Below are 26,660 nucleotides of genomic sequence, written 5' to 3'. Positions count from 1 at the left end.
CCGTCCATCAGGACGGAGGGAGTCGCCACAGAGGTAAAGAGGGCGGAGTGAGGGCGTCGAGAAGCGACGGGCGCAACAGAATATGACTATCATGGCTAGGCACGTACCAGGTACTCGGAATGGGATTGCAGATGCTGACAATATCTGCGGTATGGCCACGGGCATCGACGGTATCGATTGGATCGACTCGGGCAACAATGACGTCCATGGCAGTTATGCCACGGACATGGGCACCGATGGAATCAATGTTGACATGGATTTCATCGATGGAATTGGCATTGGGATCGATGCCATGCATGGAATTGGCATTGGCATCAATGCCATGCATAGAAATTGGCATTGGCATCAATGCCATGCATGGAAAAGGTATGGGCATCGATGCCATGCATGAAAATGGCATTGGCATGGATGCCCATCGATGGCATGGATACCCATCGATGGAAATAGCCTGGACATCAATTTCCATCGATGGAAAACAGCCTGGCATTGATGGAAACAGCCTGGCATCGATGGAAAACAGCCTGACATTGATGGCCATCGATGCCTATCGATGGAATAGATGAAAAAGTCATGGGCATCGATGGCATCCATAATAAAAGGATGGCATCGATGGAAATGACCCCAACAGCGATGGAAGTGCCCAGGGTAGCGGTGGCATTGACCAGAGTATGGATGTCAGCGACGAGACAAGGTGTCCATCGATGGCATCCATCTGGGCAATGATAGCACCGATAAAAGTTAAGGAAATAAATCAGTGCCATGGATAAAACATAGATGGCACTGATAGAAACTATGTAGGGAGGATGGCATCAGAGTACCGCAGGGGGAGGGGTACCTGTGGCATATAAAAATGCAGGGTGGTCTGAAGGGGGGTACCGATGGTAGTGATGGGGTATCTACTGCACGAAGGTACTGAGGAAAATAAAGGACCTGAACGGGGCAGTGGCAGCACCGGTAACCATGGAAGTCCCTGTCCCACTAGCGCTAATAGCCAAGCAGAGTGTCACAGAGGGACACTTGCAGGCTGTGTGTGACTAACTGAAAAAATAGGGAGAGCGAAGGCCGCAGTCGGTTGGCAGCCAGAAAGGTGACAGGAACCGACCGAAAAAATATGGCATAGTACTCACCGAACGTCGATTAAACCAACGCGGAGGGAGACCCGTGCAGGGAAAAGTGTTTGTGAAGTAAAAATGTAAATCTTTCCATGAGGAAAAAAGTGTTAGAATTTCTCACAGAGCTCCTAATCACTATGCTTACAGCAGAGCAGAAAAAAGAAGACTGAAGGGAGACCCCTGTGGACACAGGGATCATAGCATGCTGAGCATGCTCAGTGCACTCACTGTGCCAGTGTCAGTCAAAGCTTTTTAGAAACTTTGACAGAAAGTTTTCCATGATAGGGCTCCATTACCGATGTCACCCATATGTGAGGACTAGCCAACCGGAAATCTTTGTTTAAGCCCCTAAGGGCTTAAACAAAGAAATTGATTGGTCTGTTTTTTAGCCCTCTGCATTATGGGAGTAGTAGTTTTGTAAGAATAGATTTCCGGTTGGATTTCCGGTGACGTATGCTGTTTGGTTAAAATTTAAATGGTAGGAGGAGGGATCGTTATTCCAGACGCGACGGCGCCATATTTTGAATGTGTTGAAAGAAACGGTCTTGTCGTCCGGGTGAGCTTTATTTCTTCTTCTTTTTTCGTTATTGCTAAGTTTTTCACTATGCATTTATGTCAAAATCTATGTATGTACCTCCCCATTTTTGAGAGTTTGTAGACTTGATTTTATTGTATTTTGTTTTTAAGGGTTGAAGAATATTGGCCTTTAAAGAAAATTATATGATAAATCCCCTGAGGAAGATTGTGAAATCAGTCGAAACATGAATCATGTCGGGAAAGTTTTGAATTGTGCTTTATAAGCTTTCTTTGGCTAATTTCACATATCTCATCATTTGGGCTAATTCTCTTTTTTCAACTTTTTGGGTAATTTAAATGTGGGAATTTTACTGTCTTTCATGAATTTTTTTTGAAAAACCTTTTTTGGTAGTTTAAATAAATTGTTTATTAAAATACTTTTCGGGTATATAAAAATTGGAAATAATATCTAGCATAATGACAATAAATGATTGAATCTTACATCGCTCCTAAAGCTGATTTCAGCTTGCGGCCCATTGCGTGGCGAGAGGCTGCAGATTAAAATTTATGAGCGACTTTTATGATATTGTCATTTGCTTTCAAAAAATTGGAGTTGTAGTTATTAGCCACGCTAACACTGCGGCTGTTTCGCCGCACACGATACACAGGTTCCCGCTTTACATATGCTCCGCCCCAACTCCGCCCCCTGAATACCAAATGACTAATTCGCAAATCGCGTTAACAGCTGTTAACGCGATTTGTGAATTTATCGCACGCGGTAAAGTGCTTGGAAAATGAGGCTCTTAAACTAAAAGCCAGGGGTGGCAGAAAGAAATTAGAATGTCACCCCCCAAATATAAATGCAATGGAAAAGGGTGAAGTGGATAACAAAACTAAATTGAATAAGTCACAAAAGGAGTTCAAGAAAAGCAGTAACCTGAACAAGAAAAGCTATGAACACAAATGCTAATAGTTTGGGCAATAAAATCCCAGATTTGCAAGCCCTAATGGTAGAGGCGGACTTGGACGTTGTTGCTGTCACGGAGACGTGGTTTACGGAATCTCATGATTGGGATACGGCAATACCGGGCTATAACTTATTAAGGAAGGACAGAGAGGACAGGAAAGGGGAGGAGTGGCTCTTTATGTCAGAAACAATATCCAAAATCCAACGCACTGAACTATTGTCCTTTATAGAGGGATCCAAAATATGAACGGCTATACAGATAAGTCGGTGTCAGCTTTTATAAGAGAAGCACAGTGAATATGTTTGTACAGTGCATTATTACAACTTAGCTTCAGTTGAAGCGGACTTAAGATCTATTGCGTTGACAAGGCATACTGTTTTTTAATTTTTTAATTCACAAATCACATGAAAAATGTTCACATAAATATTTGGCTGGTGGAGGTTAGTTTATGATTACAAATTACAAATTACCCATTGTGGGGGATAAAAAGAACAAAGTATGGAACTTTCCTCTCTAGCTAAAAAAAAAATAGTTTTGAAAAACTTTTTTTACATATTTAAAATATTGAGTTACTCAATTGAGTTATTTAGTCAATCATCTGAAGCACTCATTGCAAGTAGAAACAATATCCAAGCATCTGAGCTGCAAGGAAGATGGGGCAAAGAAGAAGCACTATGGGCAGACCTAAAAAAAGATGATGGGGCATCCATTTTTATTAGAGTGGTTTACAGGCCTCCAACTCAAATGAAAGAGCTTGATAGAGATCTGGTTGAAGACATCCAAAAGATGGGAAAGAAGGGAGAAGTGGTGATTGTTGGAGATTTTAATCTGCCAGATGTAGACTGGAGAATCCCTTCTGCAGAATCTAATAATAGTAGAGAGATAGTGGATGCCCTGCAAGGGGCTTTGTTCTAACAAATGGTAATGGAACCCACGAGGGAGGGAACTATACTCAATTTAGTTCTCACTAATGGAGATAACGTCTCTAATGTCCAGGTGGGTGCACACCTCAGCAGCAGTGATCATCAAACGGTATGGTTTCATATCACAAACAGGATACGAATAAGAAGAACAAAGACCTGAGTTTTGCAGTTCAAAAACACGGACTTTGATGAAATGGGGAAGTACCTGGAGGAAGAACTAAAAGGCTGGGAGAACAAGAGAGATGTGGAATAACAATGGACCAAACTAAAAGGAGCAATTACCAAGGCAACTAATCTATATGTTAGAAAAGTAAAGAAAAGCAAGAGAAAAATGAAACCCATCTGGTTCTCAAAGGAAGGAGGTGGCTGACAAAATTAAAGCTAAAAGAACAGCGTTCAAGAAATATAAAGGATCCCAAAGGGAGGAGCACAAGGAAGAATATCTGGTGGAATTGTGAGAGACAAAGAAAGTAATCAAGACGGGAAAAGGTCAAGTGGAAGAAATGAGTGCCAAAGAGGTAAAGCGAGGTGAGAAAACATTTTTCAGATACATCAGAGAAAGGAGAAAAGTCCAAAGTGGTATAGTGAAACTGAAAGGTGAAAAGGATCAATGTGTGGAAACAGATGAAGAAATGGCAAGACTGGAAGATTGGGCATCCAAATGGCAAATGAAATTTAATGTGGACAAGTGCAAGGTGTTGCATATAGGGAAAAATAAACCTTGCTGTAGTTACATGATGTTAGGCTCTATATTAGGAGCTACCACCCAGGAAAGAGATCTAGGCGTCATAGTGGATAATACTTTAAAATTGTCGGTTCAGTGTGCTGCAGCAGACAAAAAAGCAAACACAATGTTAGGAATTATTAGGAAGGTAATGGTTAATAGAACGGAAAATGTCATAATGTCTCTATATCGCTCCATGGTGAGACCACACCTTGAATACTGTGTACAATTCTGGTTGCCACATCTAAAAAAAGATATAGTTGCGATGGAGAAGGTACAGAGAAGGGCAACCAAAATGATAAAGGGGATGGAACAGCTCCCCTATGAGGAAAGGCTGAAGAGGTTAGGGCTGTTTAGCTTGGAGAAGAGACGGCTGAGGGGGGATATGATAGAGGTCTTTAAGATCATGAGAGGTCTTGAATGAGTAGATGTGACTCAGTTATTTACACTTTCGAATAATAGAAGGACTAGGGGGTATTCCATGAAGTTAGCAAGTAGCACATTTAAGACAAATCGGAGAAAATTCTTTTTCACTCAACGCACAATAAAGCTCTGGAATTTGTTGCCAGAGGATGTGGTTAGTGCAGTTAGTGTAGCTGGGTTCAAAAAAGGTTTGGATAAGTTCTTGGAGGAGAAGTCCATTAACGGCTATTAATCAAGTTTACTTAGGGAATAGCCACTGCTATTAATTGCATCAGTAGCATGGGATCTTCTTAGTGTTTGGATAATTGCCAGGTTCTTATGGCCTGGTTTGGCCTTTGTTGAAAACAGGATGCTGGTCTTGATGGACCCTTGGTCTGACCCAGCATGGCAATTTCTTATGTTCTTATGTTCTTATTAAATGAATACTTCAGTTCGGTGTTCACTAAAGAGACCCCGGAGAAGGACCGTCGCTAGTTAACAAGAAACTGGAATGGAATGAAGTAGATGTAACTCCATTTCAGAAGAGAATGTATGGGAAGAGTTAGGAAAACAAAAAGTGGACAAAGCCATGGGACCTGATGAGGTTCATCCCAGGATACTGAGGGAACTCAGAGATCTGCTGGAGGGTCCGCTGTGTGACCTTTTCAATAGATCCCTAGAAACGAGAGTGGTGTCGAGTGATTGGAGAAGAGCGGTGGTGGTCCTGCTTCACAAGAGTGGGAGCAGAGAGGAGGTTGGAAACTACAGGCCGGTTAGCCTCACCTCAGTGGTAGGAAAATTAATGGAGTTGCTGCTGAAAGAAATAATAGTGAACAATTTACAGTCAGAATTGCTGGACCAGAGGCAGCATGGATTAACCTGGGGAGGGTTCTGTCAGACAAATCTTGTTATGGTTTTGAAGTGTTGGAGTGGATTCTTGGGTATGCGGTGATGGCCACTCCCACGGGGAGGAGACCCATGAGGAACTGTAGTACTAGGCTAGACTCTATAGACGCAGACACAGATAATTTGTATTTATTATACAGCTTGATGGTACTGTCCAGGGAGTGGACAGCAATGAGGTAACCTAGTAGAAGTAGTCCAGGGGTCCTCAGCAGAGGAGACCAGTCCCACACTAGAGTAGATGATGGGCAATGCAGGGTAGCCGAGGAAGCTGAAGCTGAAGATGAGACAGACTGATAGGGTTAGTACTCACTGAAGTAGATAGCTGTATTGATGAAGATCCTGGCAGGCAGAAGTAGTTCAGTAGTAGGGAGAGTAGGGAGAGCAGGCCCTCAATGAGTGAGTACCCGATATCCCAGAGAGGTACCTGAAAGAGAGCATAAGGGCCCCCAAGGAGCGGGTACCCAGGTTAGCGATGAATTACCCTGAAGGGCAGAGAGAGAGCTTCCTGTGGCAGCTAGGAAGTGGCAGAGCAGCTTAGACTGGAGGCAGTCCAATCCTTGCTTACTCAGTTTGTTAGTAAACGAAGGGCAGGCTAAATACCAGGATGTGATGATGTCACTCAGAAGGGACACCCCAAGGTTCCCGCCATGACATGGATAAAGACGTGGGTGGTGTGTGCGCACACACCCTAGGAGGCCCTCAGGAAAATCATGGCGAACACTGTTGCCATTGCCGTTCCGGGGTCGCCGGAGAGACCGGCATGTAGACGCGGCAGCAGCCATCTTCCCAAGGCTTGAGGAGAGAGAAGGAAGAAAGGTGAGGCACAGAGGTCGAAGCCATCTGAGACCGACGGACCCAACAAATCTGATTTTTTTGATTGGGTGACTAGGGAAATAGATCGAGGAAGAATGCTCGATGTCATCTACTTGGATTTCAACAAAACTTTTGATACAGTCCCGCACAGGAGGCTTGTGAATAAAATGAGAAGCATAGGAGTGAGTGCCAAGGTGGTGGCCTGGATTGCAAACTGGTTGGCGGACAGAAGACAATGGGTGATGGTAAATGGAACTTACACTGAAGAGAGAGCGGTGGTAAACGGAGTGCCGCATGGATCGGTGTTGGGACCGGTCTTGTTCAATATCTTTGTGAGTGACATTGCGGACGTGATAGAAGGTAAGGTTTGTCTTTTTGAGGATGATACTAAGATCTACAACAGAATGGATACGCCGGGAGGAGTGGAGCGAATGAGATGGGATTTAAGGAAGCTGGAAGAGTGGTCAAAGATATGGCAGCTGAGATTCAATGCCAAGAAGTGCAGTCATGCATATGGGGTGTGGAAATCCGAAAGAACTGTATTCAATGGGGGGTGAAGGGCTAATGTGCACGGAGCAGGAGAGAGTCCTTGGGGTGATAGTGTCTAATGATCTGAAGTCTGCGAAACAATGTGACAAGGCGATAGCTAAAGCCAGAAGAATGCTGGGCTGCAATGAGAGAGGAATATTTAGTAAGAAAAAGGAAGTGATGATCCCCTTGTACAGGGCCTTGGTGAGGCCTCACCCGGAGTACTGTGTTCAGTTCTGGAGACCGTAACTCCAAAGGGACAGAGACAGGATGGAGGCAGTCCAGAGAAGGGTAACCAAAAAGATGGATGGTCTTCATAAAATGTCTTATGAAGAGAGATTGAATATCCTAAATTTGTACAAACTGGAGGAGAGGAGGAGCAGGGGTGATATGATACAGACTATCAGATACTTGAAAGGTTTTAATGATCCATGGTCAACAAAAAACCTTTTACGTTGGAAAAAAATCAGTAGAACAAGGGGTCAAGATTTGAAGCTCCAGGGAGGAAGACTCAGAACCAGTGTCAGGAAGTATTTCTTCATGGAGAGGATGGTGGATGTCTGGAATGCCCTTCCGGAGGAAGTGGTGAAGACTAAAACTGTGAATGATTTTAAAGGGGCATGGGATAAACACTGTGGATCCATAAAGGCTAGAGTATGGGAATGAAGAGAAGAGCCATGGGGGTGGAGTACTGGAGTGGAGGCTACTACCTGGTGATTACTACCCTTACTCAATAAACCTTTGCACGGTTAATGCAATTCCATCATTGCTCTCTGCTTTAACAGCAAGGGGAAATGTGGAAAAGAGGATTTGCATTCAGATAACAACCAACAAGGACTGAACTTCACAGTCTGGGTAAACAAATAAGCATGTGGGTAGCTTGCTTATTACGGCAGTTACTACCCTAAACCAATTAAGCCTGATACATCACTTTGAATGCACATACAGCGTTGCGCTCTGTTTCTATGGCAGGGGGAAATGTGGAAAAGAGGATTTGCATTCAGACAACCAACAAGGCCCCCACCGCTGCCTCGAAGACCACCGGAGGCCCTTCTGCTTCACGTCCGCCGCATCCTGCCTGCTCTACTTGCCGCTCCCTGCCTGCAACCTGCCCCGGACCCTCTCTCTCCGCCTACCTGTCCCCGCTTACCTCTCCCCTGCTGCACTGCTCGCTCTAACCTTTTTCTTTTCTTTCTTGTCTCCCTCTCTCCTTCAGTTGCTGATGAGCCGACGGTAGGAACGGTGCTCCGCCCCCACGGTCAACGCCTGTGATGTCACAGGAGCGCGCCGGGGGGCATAAAAGAGCGCCGACCCGGCCGGAAGTTCGTGCCCCCACTGCTGCCTCGAAGACCACCGGAGGCCCTTCTGCTTCACGTCCGCCGCATCCTGCCTGCTCTACCTGCCGCTCCCTACCCGCAACCTCTCCAGACCCTCTCTCTCCGCCTACCTGTCCCCGCTTACCTCTCCCCTGCTGCACTGCTCGCTCTAACCTTTTTCTTTTCTTTCTTGTCTCCCTCTCTCCTTCAGTCGCCGACAAGCCGATGGTAGGAACGGCGCTCCGCCCCCACGGTCGACGCCTGTGACGTCACAGGAGCGCGCCGGGGGGCATAAAAGAGTGCCGACCCGGCTGGAAGTTTGTGCCCCCACCACTGCCTCGAAGACCACCGGAGGCCCTTCTGCTTCATGTCCGCCGCATCCTGCCTGCTCTACCTGCCGCTCCCTGCCTGCAACCTCCCCCGGACCCTCTCTCTCCGCCTACCTGTCCCCGCTTACCTCTCCCCTGCTGCACTGCTCGCTCTAACCTTTTTCTTTTCTTTCTTTTCTCCCTCTCTCCTTCAGTCACCGACGGTAGGAACGGCGCTCCGCCCCCACGGTCGACGCCTGTGACGTCACAGGAGCGCGCCGGGGGGCATAAAAGAGCGCCGACCCAGCCGGAGGCGCAGCACGCCGGCGGAGCGCTCCAAAGGGGTGCGACAAAGGGGTATGCCCCTGTGTTCGCCCCTTCATTCGCACCAGAAAAAGACAGACCAGCTCACATAAATTCTCCTCTCACAGAGCCAAACATGGACCAGGACAGACCCGAAAGAAAACCAATCCAGACCTGCTGCAATCATGGTAAGTATAGCCGTACACTCCGTCACACAACATACAATTCAAACAACTATAAGGAAACAAAATTGGCTAACCCAAACAACCTCATTCATATCAAAACGAACAACTACGTTAATGCAAGCAAATTTTTCATGCTAACTTTTTTATTAGTCAATGCACAATCAATTTCAAAAAGTTCCCTGTAATCACAGACCTTTTATTTGACACTAAACCAAATTTCATAGCTATAACTGAATCCTGGCTAAAAATATCCGATACAGTCATAAAAAATCAACTAGCATACAGAAATTATGATATTTTCTCAATCCCCAGAATAAACAAAAGAGGGGGCGGATTACTGTTGATAATCGAAAAACATTTCAACTGTAAATTAAAATCCTTCTCGCCACCGAATAACCATGAAATTGCCATCTTTGAAACCCATAGCCTCCAAATCTGCCTCTTATATTGTCCACCCGGTTTACTAGACTTAAACATCTCACCGTTAATTGAATTTCTCACAGTTCATTTAGACACGGCAAAACCCACCATAGTACTAGGAGATTTCAATTTACACATGGATAAAACACCCCCATCCAATACCTGCCAGACACTATTAGATGCAATGAATGCACTTGGTTTTCAGCTAATCACAGACAAACCCACACATAGGGCCGGACACTCACTTGACCTCACATTCATAAACACTAATCACCTCGTAGAAAAAAGCACTAGTTACACACAAATACCATGGTCAGATCACTTTCTCATTAAAACCACATTAGCAGCTACAAAAATAATAGAAAAACCAAAAAAGAAACCAATGATAATCACTTATCGCCCCCCTTTTTAACAGGGAAACACTAAAAGACAAACTACAAGATGAACTTAATTATTTTAATCACCCAGACTGTACTACAGCAACAACAGCCTGGATCAACCTGACTAGAAAGTTAGTGGATAACATAAACCCGCAAAAAACCATAATCGCAAAAGAACCAAAACAAAAAAACCCATGGTACACGAAACAAATTAAGGAACTCAAACAAAAACTTAGGAAAATAGAGAAAATCTGGCAAAATCGCAAATCAGTCGACCATCTGACACAATATCGAAAACAACTAGCCTTTTACAAAAAAACAATCCTCGAAGCCAAAAAAACTTACTTTAGCACAAAGTTAGAGAAACACATGAATAACCCCAGAACCCTATTCAGAATAGTTGATAATCTTACTAAAGACAACGCAAACTCACCAGAGAATATACCCGAAAACAGATGCAATGAAATAGCGAGATTCTTCAATGACAAAATTGAGACCCTGAGAAACAAAATTCTTAAGACACCCAAAAAAGAGATTAAAATGTGTAAAAGAGACGTGACACCATGGTCCGATTTTGTCGAAATAACAGACTATCAGGTTGAGAACATGATCAAGAAACTAAATCCTGCCCCACACCAAATAGACTCACTACCCATAGCAGAAATCTAAAAGCTTACTGAAATCACCGCGCCTACTTTCACAAAAATTATAAACTACTCCCTAGAAGAAGGACACATGCCAGACACACTGAAAGGAGCAATCATCAAACCAACAATCAAAAAGAAAAACATGGACCCCCATGTACTAGCAAACTACAGACCAGTGTCAAACTTACCTCTAATGGCCAAATTAATCGAAAAAACAGTACAAACGCAGTTGTCTGAGCACTTAGATAACAACAATATCCTTTACCCATCCCAGTACGGTTTCCGTAAGCACTATAGTACTGAAACCCTCCTACTCGCACTAACGGATAATATACTAAGAGGGTTCGACAACGGTAAACAATATATTCTGATTTTATTAGATTTATCTGCAGCTTTTGACACATAATACTAATCAAAAGGCTCGAAGAAATAGGTATGCAAGACAAAACAATCAAATGGTTTAAATCATATCTAAATAACAGAACATTTCAAGTTCAAATTAAAAACACGCTAACGGACAAAATTACCTTGAAAACTGGAGTCCCACAAGGGTCAGCACTATCTGCTACGCTGTTTAACATATATCTTCTGCCACTATGCCATCTCCTCGCTGGACTTGGAATCATACACTACATCTACGCTGACGACATCCAGTTAATCTTACCAATCGATGAAACTATTGAAAAACAATAGGCCTAGCCATGATGTATCTTGAAATAATAAAACAACTTCTAAACCAAATGGAGCTAATAATCAACATTGATAAAACCGAATTCATACACTTAGAAAGGAAAAGCATGAACATTACACAAACCCCAATATTTCTCAATAACAACCAACAAATTGACTTAGCAAAGAAAGTTCGCAATCTCGGAGTAATAATTGACAATGAACTAAGCCTCAAACAACACATATCAATAAAGGTTAAGGAAGGATATGCTAAACTCATGATAATAAGAAAACTCAAACCATTACTATCATTACCACATTTCCATACTGTGCTTCAATTGCTGATTTTCGCCAGCACAGACTATTGTAATGCCTTGCTACTAGGCCTACCTAATACTACAATAAGACCTCTACAGATTTTACAAAATGCTGCTGCAAGAATTCTCACTGGAAAAAACAAAAGAGATCACATAACAGATATGCTCGCCACCCTAATTGGCTTCCCATAGAACAAAGAATACAGTTCAAAGCACTGTGCCTAATACACAAACTTATCCACGACGATAAAGCAGAATGGCTGAACACAGCACTTAGAGTACATGTCCCACACAGAAATCTAAGGTCAGCAAACAGAGCATTCCTTCCCATTCCTTCTGTGAAAACCGCAAGACTGACCCAAGTAAGAGAGCAAGCTCTGGCTCTAGCCGGTCCCATTTTATGTAACTCCATGCCCCTTGACCTTAGACTCCAGAGCAATCATAAACTTTTCAAAACACAGCTCAAAACCTGGCTTTACATACAAGCCTTCAAGAAAGAAAACTGATGCGGGCAATGAAGTAAAAGTTATGCGGCATAAAGCACCGAATGCCTAATTTTATAAACCCTTACTGAATTATTTCAACATTTTTTTAACTGTAGGCAACCTTCAGGACATTTTGCTATGAAACACTTAATCCCCCTAATAAACGCCTTATTGTTACCGAATACTACTGGCACCACCTATGTAAAGTACAACCCATATTTTTTACTGGTGCCCTATTGTAAACCGTTATGATGGTGAATAACTTAATGACGGTATATAAAAACTCTTAAATAAATTAATAAATAAATCTGGGTAAACAAATAAGCGTGGGGGCAGCTTGCTTATTAAGGTGGTTACTACCCTAAACCATTAAGCCTGATACATCACTTTGAATGCATATACAGCACTGCTCTTTGCTTTGACGGTAGGGGGAAATGTTGAAAACAGGATTTACATTCAGATGACATCCAACAAGGCATTGATCTGTACAGTCTTGGTAACCAAGCATCGGGGTACCTTGCTTGATGTGGCGGTTACTACCCTTAACCATTAAGCCTTATGCTCACCTTTGATGCAACTCCAACATTACTATCTGCATCAATGACAGGGGATGGCAGGAAATTTGAATCAAAAAGTTACCAACAAGGGCCCTGAACTTGGTGGTTGATGAAACAGATAAGTATGGGAAAATAAGTGTGGGAACTTGCTGGGCAGACTGGATGGGAAAATAAGTATGGGAGCTTGCTGTGCAGATTGGATGGGTCGATTGGTCTTTTTCTGCTGTCATTTCTATGTTTGTATGTAAGTTAAACTTTTTGTTTTTGTTATATTACTGTATATAGAAGGATACTAATGGGATGAAGAGGGATGAGGTACTAGGAAGGGAGATCAGGACACATTTTTGATAGATAAGGAGATAATTATATTCATGTTTTCATCTTGTGAGGGAGGAGAGGCATTCCCCAGTATGGATAACAGATATATATTCTACAGACCATGGGTATGTAAATTCCAAAGTATGTAAGGATGGAGTGATACAAGAGATATGCCTTAACATTATTGGGGAGGGAATGTAAGTGGGAGGGATGAGGGTTTCAAAAGCCAAAAATATAACAGATGTCACTATTTGTTCTTATTATATTTTTTTAAATTATACTTAACAAATGGAAAAATTTCAGTATTGTTCTTAAGAGTCCATTATTATTAAATGAAGAATTTTAAACATCAGATGAACTTGGGGAAATTCACTGCTTAATACCTAGGATAAGTAGCATGGAATCTATCAAGCTTTTGGGATCCTGCCAGAAACTTGTGATCTGAATTGGCCACTGTTGGAAACAAATTACTGGGCTTGATGGACCTTTGGTCTCACTGAGTATGGCAAAACGTATGCATCTGAACTGTAGTAATCCAAAAGAACTGTATACAATGAGGAGATGAAAGACTAATGCACAGACCAAAAGAGACCTTGGGGTAATAGTGTCTGGTGAGCTGATGGCAGCGAAGCAATGTGACAAGGTGATAGTTAAAGCCAGAAAGATGCTAGTCTGCATAAAGGAATGACCAGTAAGAAAAAGGAGTTGATAATGCTCTTGTACATGTCCTTGATGAGGCCTCACCTGCAATTCTGAGCTCAATTCTGGAGATCATATCTCAAAATGGATGGAGAAAAGATGGAGGCAGTCCAGAAGGGTGACCAAAATGGTGTGGGGTCTGTATCAGAAGACTTATGAGGAGAAGTTGAAGGACCTAAATATATATACCCTGGAGAGGAGGTGTAGGGGAGATATGATATAGACCTTCAGATGCAAGCTCTTCAAACTTTTTCAAACCTTTGCTGTAGAACTAGGGGTCAAGAAATGAAACTCCAGGGGGATGACGCAAAACCAACATCAGGAAATATTTCTTCATGGAGAGTATGGTGGATGCCCTCACCACCTCTTCTGGGAGGGCCCCAGAAGAGGTGGTGAGGGTGAAAAAAAAAGTAAATGAATTCAAAAGGGCATGGGATAAACACTGTGGATCCCTACAGGATAGAGGTTGGAAATGAAAAAGAGAGTGCATGGGGGTAACCTGCATGGAACAGTAGTTACTACCCTTAACAGAAGTCAAGAGGTAACCTGCATGAAGTGTCAGTTGCTACCCTTAATAGAAGGCATGGTTGCAACCTGCATAAAGACCCATCCCCATCCCCTCTCCCCCACCTAGCCATCCCTAGATCCCTGGACCTCCCAGCCGCCACCTTCTCCCCTAGTACTCCTCTCTCCATTTACACCTCCAGTTTCCCATTAAATAAACTATATCCTAGTGAATACCGTCGCCCAATTGATACGGCCGATTTTCCAACACTTCCGTAGGACTACTTAAGTTAATAGTACCTGTACATACATCAACTGTACATAGTCTCCCTCTTTTCTATTTTATATTTGTTTTATACTTCATCTAGCTATGCCTTTCCCCCTCCCGCTCCCCACCCCCCTTTTCCCACACCCCCCTACCCCTACCCTCCCTCCCCCCCCATGCCCTGCCCCCCTGCCTATCCTCCCCCACCTCTCCCTCCCCCTTCCTCCCCCCTTTTTCGTTATCGCTCCTTTGGTTCATTTTGTATTCTGAATTTTGTTTCTGTTATTAATGTTATATTGTTATATTGTTATTGTTATATTGTTTTATTGTATTTCCCGCCTGAGTTCTTTGTAAACCGGCATGATGTGTTCCACGAATGTCGGTAAATAAAAAGTTAATTAATAAATAAATAAATAAATAAATAAAGTGGTAGTTACTATCCTTATCACAAGGCATGGGAGTATCCTGCACAGTGGCATTTACAACCATAAGCAGCTTGCTGGGCAAACTGGATGGACTTTATCTGTTGTCATTAATACATTACTATGTTACACACATAGTAATACACCAAACCCATTCCTTCTCAAATCTTTCACTTGTGGCAGGGGAGTCACAAAACTATCCAAGATCAACTGAGTTAAAAAAGTGAGCAAAACAGGCTCAAATAAAACAACCCAGATGACTCCCCTTCCTCTTCTTACCCATAGGAAGTGACTGAGGTATCTAGGAAACAGAACCCTTCTCCAAAGTAACTCCTGGAGGTTAGGGGGCTCACAGTTCACAGAAGACACTAGTCAAATTTCTTGTTCTCTTAACATACTTCAAAATTTTTCCAAGGGGTTATCCCTTTGGCATATGGCTTCAGCTGCATACTGGCAACTGCATGCCACAGGGTGCAGATTTCATAGGCACCAGTCTCCCCAAAATGACATCAAAGTGGGGGGAGGATTGAATCTCCCTTCCTCAGCCAGGAGAACTAAAACTGCATACTATATGATCTTCCAGCAACTCTTCCTGTGTCTCATCAGATTGCAGGATTCTTCAGAGAACCACTGCAGTGCACAGCTCTTATATGCACAGATTTCCTTGGGTTGATATAAAAACAGGGGAGGAGTTGAACCTTCATTGGCTGGGAGAACTAGATGCCATTTTATCTTCCAGTGATTCTCCTTGTGTCTCCTTGGATTGAAGGGTCCCTCTCTAAGTCCCAAACTTAGCTGAACAAAATATCTGAATATTGATCAAATGTTTTTTAAGTTACCTTTTCTAATTTGGCGCCTTCCTTGAGATCAATAACTCCTCCTGTTGTTAAAATATTCAAAGTTTCTATGGCATTATTCAGCACAGTCCGGATTGCCTGGCTGGTTTTCACAGACATTACCACCTCTGGATAATCACGCTCCAATAAACCTAGAAGTTCAAAATGAAAACCCACCAGTTAGGTATTTAACCAAGAAACATAGAATATGATGGCAAATAAAGACTATAAAGCCCAACTCCTTTCCCAATTTATTACATATTACAATACACCCTCGTTGATCTCAGGCTTTCCCTTAACTTCTTTGCAGCTAAAGATCAACCATGTTTTTATGATGCATTTTTAAAATTCTGTTACTGCTTTTGCCATTTCCTTCTCCCCAGAACTGTTCTATATATTCACTATCTTTCTGTGAAGAAGTATTTTCTGTTATTCCTGAGTTTACTGCCTTTTGAGCCATATGTCATGAGCTCTTGCTCTATAACATCCCCTTCACTTAAAAACATTTCTTCTTGTACATTGAGGGCCTGATTTTAAAAGCCCTGCGCGCGTAAATCCGGCCGGATTTACGCGCGCAGGACACTCGCGCGCTGGCATGCCTATTTTGCATAGGCCGCCGGCGCACGTAGAGCCCCGGGACGCGCGTAAGTCCCGGGGTTTCATAAAAGGGGCGGGGGAGGGGCGTGTCCGGGGCGTGCCCGGGGTCAGGGGGCGGTTCGGGGCAGGACCGGGGGCGTGGCACCGGCCCGGGGGCATGGTCGAGGCCTCCAGACCAGACCCCAGGTTGGGTGATGGCGCGCCAGCAGGCTGCTGGTGCGCGTAGATTTACACCTGCTTTCGGCAGGCGTAAATCTGGCAACAAAGGTAGGGGGGGGGTTAGATAGGGCCGGGGGGGGGTGGGTTAGGTAGGGGAAGGGAGAGGAAGGTGCGGGGGGGTGGAGGGAACAGGCAGCGCGCGCCGGGCTCGACGCGCGCAAGTTGCACAAACGTGCACCCCCTTGCGCACGCCGACCCCGGATTTTATAAGATACGTGCAGCTACGCGCGTATCTTATAAAATCCAGCGTACTTTTGGTCGCGCCTGGTGCGCGAACAAAAGTATGCGCTCGCGCAAATTTATAAAATCTACCCCTATGAGGGCAATTTATTTAAAAGGTGAATTTTAAAAGCCCAGCATGTGCATTAATTAGGGGATGTGCGCACAAGTCAGGCTCACGCATGCCATCCGAATTTTAAAAGCTGCCCAGATGTGCATGTATTTCCTGCTGCACACACATCTCAAAAATTTTCAAAAAGGAGCAGGGAATGGGAGTGGTCTGGGTGGGTCATGGGCATTTTAAGGCATGTAAAAGAGATGTGCGTGCCCAGATTCTCTGCTGCGTTACTTTATTTCTGCCATGGAGGAAATGTTGCGGAGGTGGATCCCTGGCCGGAGGTGGTGTTGTTGCACCTGTGGGGAAACCCCCATAGGTCCCCACAGTCAGGAGACAAGGCCAAATGGGAAGTGGAGGCCTACTGGAGCTTTGCCAATACAAGCCCTCGTTCCCTGCAGGTTGAGCTCTTCGATACCGAGGCCGGCTGGACTTAGGTTGGCATTCACGTGGTTGATCCCGATAGAGGTGTCCAGAGGGCAGACTGCTGGAAGGCAGCAGAGTCGGAGAGTCCTAGCAAGTTGAGAGCTAAGGTCGAGTCCAGGTAGCGGGTCGAAGGCAGGCAGCTAGAGACGAGATCAGGTTCAGGCTGAGTGGTTGGAGGAGAGGCGACTATAGGCAAGGTCAGGTCCAGGCAAGAGGTCAGATGCAGGCAGCTATAGGCGAGGTCAGGTTCAAGTCCGGATCAAGCCAAGGAAGTCTGTTCGAAGGTAGGGCAGGAACAGGAAATGGAGCTGGAACAGATACTGGATTAAGACCTGGAACTGGAGCAGTTACTGGAACATGAACTGGAACTAGAAGTGGTACTGGAGCAGGAAATGGAACTGGAACAGGAACTGGATCATCAACGAAGCACACAGCAGAGAAGCATGGAGACCTATTGCCAAGGCAAGCTCTGAGCATCTGATCCTGCCGCGGCCCCTATAAATCCTGGAGAGACGCGCGCACAGCTAAGGCTGATAGGCCAAAGAGAAGGAGGTGGTGCTGTAGCGCCTGCAGTAGAATCACTTATTTGCCAAGCTAGATAAGTGCTTGTTTGAGAAGCAGAGCTTACCTTCCCTAGGATATATCATTTCCCGACATGGCTTCTCCATGAACCCCAGTAAGCTACGAAGCATCCAAGACTGGTCCCAACCTATGGGCCTCTGAACACTCCAGCGATTCCTTGGTTTTACCAACTACTACCGCCATTTCATAGCCAATTATTCTCTGGTTGCCGCACCCCTCAAGGCCCTTACTCGTAAGGGTAATGATATGAGGAATTGGACCCCAGAGGCGATTGTAGCCTTTCAAGCTCTGAAAGATGCCTTCTTGTTAGGACTCTGCTTGCGTCACCCAGACCTGAACTGACCCTTCATTGTTGAAGTTGACGCTTCTGCCATTGGAGCTGGGAGCAATATTGAATCAGCATTCCCCAAAAGGGGTTCTGTACCCTTGTTCCTTCTATTCCCATAAGTTCTTCCCCATGGAGCTAAATTATAGCATCAGGGATCGAGAACTGCTTGCAATTAAACTTGCTCTCGAGGAATGGTGCCCCTGGCTGGAGAGCACCCAACATCAGTTTACAATTTTCACAGACCTCAAGAACCTAGAGCATCTCTAGAAAGCCCAACATTTAAATGCTTGCAAGGCCCCATGGGCATTATTCTTTATCCGATTTGACTTTGACCTCTGATATGGCCCGCCAAAAAGAATCTCTCATGTATTTGAACCCGAGGACTCCCAAGAAGAGCCTCGGCAAATCATCGATCCTGCCTGCATTTTCTTGTCTGCCACCGTGACCATGCCTACGGGGAAAACAGTGGTGCCCCGTAGGCTTCGTGAAGAAGTGCTATAATGGGCACACAATTCTAGAGTAGCTGGCCATCCTGGATATGCCCGGACTTTGTCCCTCCTACAGCGCTACTATTGGTGGCCCTCCATGTCCTCTGATATGTGTGCTTATGTAGACTCCTGTCCTACGTGTGCCCAATAGAAACCTCCTGTGGGCCAAACCTGCGGCCTGCTGCAGCCTCTGCCTGCCCCTGAAGAACCCTGGACTCACTTGAACACCAATTTTGTGGTGGACCTTCCAATGTTGACGGGGAACACTGTCATCTGGGTGATCATGGAGAGGTTCTCCAAGATGGCTCATTTTGTGCCACTTCCCGCCTTGCACATCTAATCTTTCTCCACATTTTCTGTCTCCATGGATTACCTGAAGATATTGCCTCCGACAGTGTCCTCAGTTTGATGCCCTCTACTGGCGCTCCATATGCAAAAATTTGGGATCTCCATCAGCCTGACCACTGCCTACCATCCCCATCAACTGGGCCCAACTACTCCCGTGGGCTGAAATTTTTCATAATTCTCACATCACTGCAACCACGGGAGTCTCCCCTTTTTCTCTGGTGTAAGGTAGACAGCCAAGGCCTCCTTTGCCGATCTCTCTTTCGGTGCTTTCTACAGCAGCCCAGGCACCTGCGGACGCCCTTCAGGCTGTTGTGTCCGTCGCTGTCCGACATCTCTGCTCCGCCCACCTTACCTCGTTGGCGACTCCCTTCGGGATTGATGGAAGGCTATTTGCTGTGGCGTCTTCAGGCTGTCCTCCTCCAGTGGTCCCAGACCGGCTAGACACTGCAAGCCGCCATGTTGACCAGATGCCTAAGGGTACGCGCACGCGCGCGGCCTGACTGATGTACCAGCGTTGGCGCGAACCTCAGGGGCATCCCCCTGAGATGACGTCACCAGCTCCAGATATTTAAGGTCTCAGTTTTCGCTAACAAGACGAGTTAGCAAGGGATTGGTTATCTAGCTTCCTCCTGTTCGCTGCGGATGGGATTCGCTCTCCACAACCCTAGCTACTCTGCCTCCTTGGACTTCACTAGAGGTACCCACTCCTCGGGGGCCTTGCTTTCTCTTTTTCTTTGCGGGTCGCAGTCCGGAACCGGTACTCGCTCCTCGAGGGCCCACGTCCCGGACTTGCTCCTGAATACCACTTCTGTTAAGAAGTCATCGCTGCTTACTACATTTTGAGTTTCCATCTATCTCTCAGAGGTTTTCCTGGGTCTAGGTACTCGCTCCTTGAGGGCCTAATGCATTCCATCTCCAGGGCTGCCTTAAGAGACTATTGTGTGAGTGTTACCATCAAGGACTTGTTCCAGAACTCTGCATATAATGTCTACTCACTGCCTTAGTTTCTCTACAGCTCAGCCACCCTGGGATCGCTGTTCCAATACCTGAGGGACTACAGCCCAGCCGGGTGCTTCCAGCTCACTACTGCCACCCCTGGTGGTTTACTATACTGTCTAATAAAAGAACTAGTGTGTGTCTATCTCCTACACTAAGCCTGACGCTCTCGGGATTTCCCCTGAGGGCGTGGTCACCTGCCACTGGTCCAAGGATCCACCCACAACTATTCTAAATAACTACAGATTGCTAAAATACCAGCTTTAACAACAGAGCTTTCTGACACAGACCTTATGGATGCCCACTAACCAACGATTGTGCCAAGTGGCCACACATGCCAAGAAATTCTTGGACGCTCTTCGCAAACCTGCTCCTGAATTCTAACCTGGTGACAAAGTATGGCTGAGCACCCGCCATATTTGTTTGAAGCTCCCCTCCCAGCAGTTTGCTCCCAGGTATATCGAGCCTTTCCTGGTTGCTCGACGCATTGGCTCTGTCTGCCAATCATGCTGGGAATACACAATTTTTTCTACGTCTTCCTACTCAAACCTCTAGTGCTCTCTTGGCCATCCCGTAAGACTCCAGTACCCTCTCAAGTCATCTTGGAGACTGACACAATCTACCGAGTACAAGAAGTCTTGGATATCCGGAGGAGAGGCCACCGTTGGGAGTTCCTCCTCTCTTGGAAGGGGTACGGTCATCACCCAGTTCTCTAAAAATTATTTTGTCTAATGATATATTGTAACCGAACCTTTGACGTCACCTGTTAGAATGTACTATAGTACACTTTTACTTACATTAAATATGTGCCTACATGTAAACCGTTGCGATGGTATATAACTTAGCGATGGTATAGAAAAGATTTTAAATAAATAAATAAATAAATAAATAAATAAGAAAATTCCTGGGAACCAGTCTGTAACATCATGGATAAAGAGCTGCTTTGACAGTTCCACCAAGCCCATCCGGGCAAACTCAGACCTCCAAGAGGGGGGGTGTAAAGGGGGGGTACTGTTGTGTTTCCCGGCCATGGCAGGCCTGTGGCCGGCCCCATTCACCCCAATGCCCGGGTTCTGGACCTGGCCATTCCTCCTTGGCAGCGGTAGGCAGTTGCCTATGCACTCGTACTCCTGATATGCTCCCAGGCTCCTCCGGCAGCTCTGTGGCTTCTTCCAGTCCCAGTCGGGTCTCCCCACGTGCATCGAGGAGAGACGCTGCCATCACCTAGTTCCAGCCTGTCTGCCTTAGGCACACATGCGTGAACCTTCACTGACTTTAAAGGGGCTGCAGCGGGAAACCTTCCCGCAGCCACGGATGATGACGTCTCTTGGACTTACTATTTAAGGCAGGCTTCGCCATTCGGTCTTTGTCTTGGCAACAAGTCTCCACGCTTTCTGTCGTGTGCTTAGTTGCTGCTCATTCATTTTCTTGTTCTTGAATCTGGCCTTGTTCCAGTCTCTGTGTTTCTGTTCCAGTCCTTGTATTCCAGTTTCAGCTTTTTGTTTCCTGACTACCCTTTGGATGGATTCCTTGGCTTTGACCCTCACTTGTTCCTGACCACGCTCTGGATGGATTTCTTGGCTTTTGATGCTCGCTTGGACCTGACCTTGCCTCCAGCCACCTGCCCTGACTTCAGCTTGAACCTGTCTCTGTCTCCAGCCACCTGCCCTGACCTCAGCTTGAACCTGATCTTGTCTCCAGCTGCCTGCCCTGACTTCAGCTTGAACATGACCCTGTCTCCAGCTGCCTGCCCTGACTTCAGCTTGGGAATTATTAGAAAGGGAATGGTGAATAAAAAGGAAAATGTCATAATGCCTCTGTATCGCTCCATGGTGAGACTGCTCCTTGAATACTGTGTACAATTCTGGTCACCGCATCTCAAAAAAGATATAATTGCGATGGAGAAGGTACAGAGAAGGGCGACCAAAATGATAAAGGGAATGGAACAGCTCCCCTATGAGGAAAGGCTGAAGAGGTTAGGACTTTTCAGCTTGGAGAAGAGACGGCTGAGGGGGGATATGATGGAGGTGTTTAAAATCATGAGAGGTCTAGAACGGGTAGATGTGAATCAGTTTTTTACTCTTTCGGATAATAGAAAGACTAGGGGCACTCCATGAAGTTAGCATGTGGCACATTTAAAACTAATCGGAGAAAGTTCTTTTTCACTCAACGCACAATTAAACTCTGGAATTTGTTGCCAGAAGATGTGGTTAGTGCAGTTAGTATAGCTGTGTTTAAAAAAGGATTGGATAAGTTCTTGGAGGAGAAGTCCATTACCTGCTATTAATTAAGTTGACTTAGATAATAACCACCGCTATTACTAGCAACGGTAACATGGAATAGACTTAGTTTTTAGGTACTTGCCAGATTCTTATGGCCTGGATTGGCCACTGTTGGAAACAGGATGCTGGGCTTGATGGACCCTTGGTCTGACCCAGTATGGTAATAAAAAAAAAAATGACCTTATCTCCAGCCGCCTGCCCTGAATTCAGCTTGAACCTGACCTTGTCCAGCCAACTGCCCTGACTTCAGTTTGAACCTGACCTTGTCTCAAGCTGACTGCTTTGGGCTTGGCCTTTCTTAGGCACCTGCCTGCTTGCATGCCCGCACTTAACTTGTTCCTAACTGCTTGCCTGCTTCTGTCTGTCCGGGCTTCTGGAACCAGAACTTGTCTCTAACCTTGCTCCTTTGGACTCTGTATCTCCACTGCTTCCTGGTGCCCTGCCGTGCACACTCTCTCCAGGATCAACCACATGGAGGCCCGACTAAAACCAGCTGGCCCCGGTACCCAAGGGCTCAACCTGCGGGGAACAAGGGCTGGTATTGGCGAAGCTCCAGTCAGCCTCCACTTCCCTTTCAGTCCCACCTCCCAACAGTGGGGACCCATGAGGGTTTCCCTACGGGTAGCGCCTACACCACCTCAGGCCAAGGGTCCACCTTCACAACAGAAATAAGCTTTTCTTTTCAGTACATAATAATAATACTATAGTCATATATCTGAATAGCAAGGCTGGGGAAATATTTAGTTGATACACTGTGGTGCTGGGCTGGAGAGTGTGGTAGAGGATATTCCAGAGGGGACTATAACTAGACCTGGAGGGCTAAAATCCCAACATTTTCCAGACATTTTAGCTCTCCTCTTTGCTTCTGGACAGTCCCTCTAATATCCATACTGTCCAGAGAATATCCATACAGTTGGCAACCCTAACAACACTCCATCAGTGACTTTTTTAAATCTGTTATTTGCTCCAAAATTGTAGATAGCTGTTCTTGTATCACTGTTATTACCACTGTGGTTATTTCTATCAGTAATGACTCATTTGAAGAGCAAGTCACTGGTGTTTCTTTAGTGGCCATCATTTTGCTGTCAGCTACTTAGGGTTTCTCTTTTTCTTTCTTCCCCACCTTCACTGACATTACTCCCTGAGATTTCTGCATATATTTCTCAATCAACATATGCTCTTTCAGAAATAGCTGTGGTTCATTTGATGGGACTCTCAAAACTTTGGATTAAAGGTGATTGCAGGAGGATAACCCCAGGATTTGAGAATTCCACATCCTCTCAGGCTCACCTCATCATGTCACCTCTCTCCTGCTGATCTTAAGATCTTTCTGCACAAGGCATCCAGGAGAATAAAGACTATATCAATGAAATGCTTATCATGACATTTAAAATGGAGAACTCAAGCAGAGAATAACGTAAGACTATGAGATGACAGCTAAACCCAGATTATTATGGCTACTCTAACCTACATCATGGCTCTGATTTTCCTTGAGCTGAAGAACAAGTTTGCAGCCCTGGAATTGGAGAAGGAGATATCATCCCATGATGAGGAGAAATCAAAACATGCAAACCCCAAAGCTACAGACATACAACCACTGCAACAAGATCCCACAATTGGGAAGTTCCATGCCTATATTCAGAGCACTGATGGACATGAAAGTAAACTTCACATATGATACACCCACAATCTTCTAGACAAGTGAAGAGGACACAGAAAACTATTATCAGCTTTCTTCTGCTACAGCTTTCCTCTGCTACAGTGATCTGAAAGGCAACATATTGACAGAATGTGAATAATTTGGCAATTTCAACAATCTCTCATTTTTGTAAGAACACCACAAGGAGCTGAGTGAGTCATCAAGGCAGAGTGGCAGAAAGCTGATTGGGGCAAGACAAGCTGGCAGAGTGGAGGTAGTCTGGTCCCTGTGGGTTTGATAGGGGAAAGACAGGCTGGCCCAGGAGAGAGTTCCCTTTCCTTTGTGCAGGAAAGGACTCCCTAGAACGGGTTCACCCCTAGAGTTGGGTGTTTCCTTTGGCATCTAGTGAATACCCAGAAGCTACTGACTGTACTTATGCACTTCAGCTGATGACAAAGGAACTTGAAGAGCTCTCAGAAATAAGAAAACTGCTACTCAAGTCCAAATCTACAATATCAACCTATGTTGACTTTGTACCATATAGTGCCTCTGTAAACAATGGGAACACAGAGGATAAACTAGAGTACAACTACCACCAGTTTTCTATAGCACTAGAAACATTAATGTAGCAACTAAGAAACATCTTGGGAAAATGGCCAGTATTATGAAAGTCATGAAAACTATATCCTAGCTCCAAGCTGGTCAGACAGGCACAGCGTTAGGGGTCGAGCCCTGGTAGGGAAGTAAGGCCTGCAAGGACACACACAGCATTAGAGGTCAGGCCCTTGTAGGGACGTAAGGCCTTGACAGTGGATGGACAGACACAGCCCTTGTAGGGATGTAAGGCCTGGACAGGCAGGCACAGCGGTCGAGGACAGAGATCAATCCCATCTAGTGACATAAGGCTTGGACAGATAGACAAAGCAATCGAGGTCAAACACTTGTAGGAACATAAGGCCTGGACTCACAGGCAAAGCAGTCGAGGACAGAGGTCAATCCCACCTAGGGACATAAGGCCTGGATGAACAGTCAAAGCAATCGAGGTCAAAAACTTGTAGGAACATAAGGCCAGGATGGACAGGCACAGTAGTTGAGGACAGAAGTCAATCCCACTTAGGAACAGTCGGACTGTATTGACAGGCAAAGCAGTCGAGGTCAAACACTTGTAGGAACACAAGGCCTGGACTGACAGGCAAAGCAGTCGAGGACAGAAGTCAATCCCACCTAGAGATATAAGGACTGGACTGACAGGCAAAGCAGTCGAGGTCAAACACTTGTAGGAACACAAGGCCTGGACTGACAGGCACAGCAATCGAGGTCAAACACTTGAAGGAACACAAGGCCTGGATTGACAGGCAAAGCAGTCGAGGTCAAACACTTGTAGGAACACAAGGCCTGGACTGACAGGCAAAGCAGTCGAGGACAGAAGTCAATCCCACCTAGGGACATAAGGACTGGACTGACAGGCAAAGCAGTCAAGGTCAAACACTTGTAGGAACACAAGGCCTAGACTGACAGGCAAAGCAGTTGAGAACAGAAGTCAATCCCACCTAGGGACATAAGGCCTGGACTGACAGGCATAGCAATCGAGGTCAAAAACTTGTAGGAACACAAGGCCTGGACTGACAGACAAAGCAGTTGAGGTCAAACACTTGTAGGAACACAAGGCTGGACTGACAGGCAAAGCAGTCGAGGTCAAACACTTGTAGGAACACAAGGCCTGGACTGACAGGCAAGGCAGTCGAGGACAGAAGTCAATGCCACCTAGGGACATAAGGCCTGGACTGACAGGCACAGCAACCAAGGTCAAACACTTGTAGGAACACAAGGCCTGGACTGACAGGCACAGCAATTGAGGTCAAACACTTGTAGGAACACAAGGCCTGGAATGACAGACAAAGCAGTCGAGGACAAACACTTATAGGAACACAAGTCCTGGACTGACAGGCAAAGCAGTGGAGGTCAAACACTTGTAGGAACACAAGGCCTGGACTGACAGGCAAAGCAGTCGAGGACAGAAGTCAATCCCACCTAGGGACATAAGGACTGGACTGACAAGCAAAGCAGTCAAGGTCAAACACTTGTAGGAACACAAGGCCTAGACTGACAGGCAAAGCAGTTGAGGATAGAAGTCAATCCCACCTAGGGACATAAGGCCTGGACTGACAGGCATAGCAATCGAGGTCAAAAACTTGTAGTAACACAAGGCCTGGACTGACAGACAAAGCAGTTGAGGTCAAACACTTGTAGGAACACAAGGCTGGACTGACAGGCAAAGCAGTCGAGGTCAAACACTTGTAGGAACACAAGGCCTGGACTGACAGGCAAGGCAGTCGAGGACAGAAGTCAATGCCACCTAGGGACATAAGGCCTGGACTGACAGGCACAGCAACCAAGGTCAAACACTTGTAGGAACACAAGGCCTGGACTGACAGGCACAGCAATTGAGGTCAAACACTTGTAGGAACACAAGGCCTGGAATGACAGACAAAGCAGTCGAGGACAAACACTTATAGGAACACAAGTCCTGGACTGACAGGCAAAGCAGTGGAGGTCAAACACTTGTAGGAACACAAGGCCTGGACTGACAGGCAAATCAGTCGAGGACAGAAGTCTATCCCACCTAGGGACATAAGGACTGGACTGACAGGCACAGCAATTGAGGTCAAACACTTGTAGGAACACAAGGCCTGGACTGACAGGCACAGCAATTGAGGTCAAACACTTGTAGGAACACAAGGCCTGGAATGACAGACAAAGCAGTCGAGGACAAACACTTATAGGAACACAAGTCCTGGACTGACAGGCAAAGCAGTCGAGGTCAAACACTTGTAGGAACACAAGGCCTGGACTGACAGGCAAAGCAGTCAAGGTCAAACACTTGTAGGAACACAAGGC

The 26,660-nt window shown here is 45.5% G+C and overlaps 1 protein-coding gene across 2 annotated transcripts in view; it reads right to left on the bottom strand.

Moving 5' to 3' along the window:
• LOC115079357 (sodium/hydrogen exchanger 11-like) overlaps window positions 1–26,660 on the bottom strand; it is a 561,464-nt gene that overhangs the window by 423,581 nt on the left and 111,223 nt on the right. For both annotated transcript variants that reach the window (XM_029582861.1, XM_029582862.1), the window contains exon 2: window positions 15,527–15,675. In XM_029582861.1, coding sequence (XP_029438721.1) covers window positions 15,527–15,675 — 149 coding nt within the window. The remainder of the gene's footprint in view (window positions 1–15,526; window positions 15,676–26,660) is intronic.

This window comes from Rhinatrema bivittatum, chromosome 17, assembly GCF_901001135.1.
Source record: "Rhinatrema bivittatum chromosome 17, aRhiBiv1.1, whole genome shotgun sequence".
NCBI classification, from domain to species: domain Eukaryota; kingdom Metazoa; phylum Chordata; class Amphibia; order Gymnophiona; family Rhinatrematidae; genus Rhinatrema; species Rhinatrema bivittatum.
The sequence above is the reverse complement of the archived record's forward strand: the minus strand, read 5'-3'. Positions and strand labels throughout refer to the sequence as shown.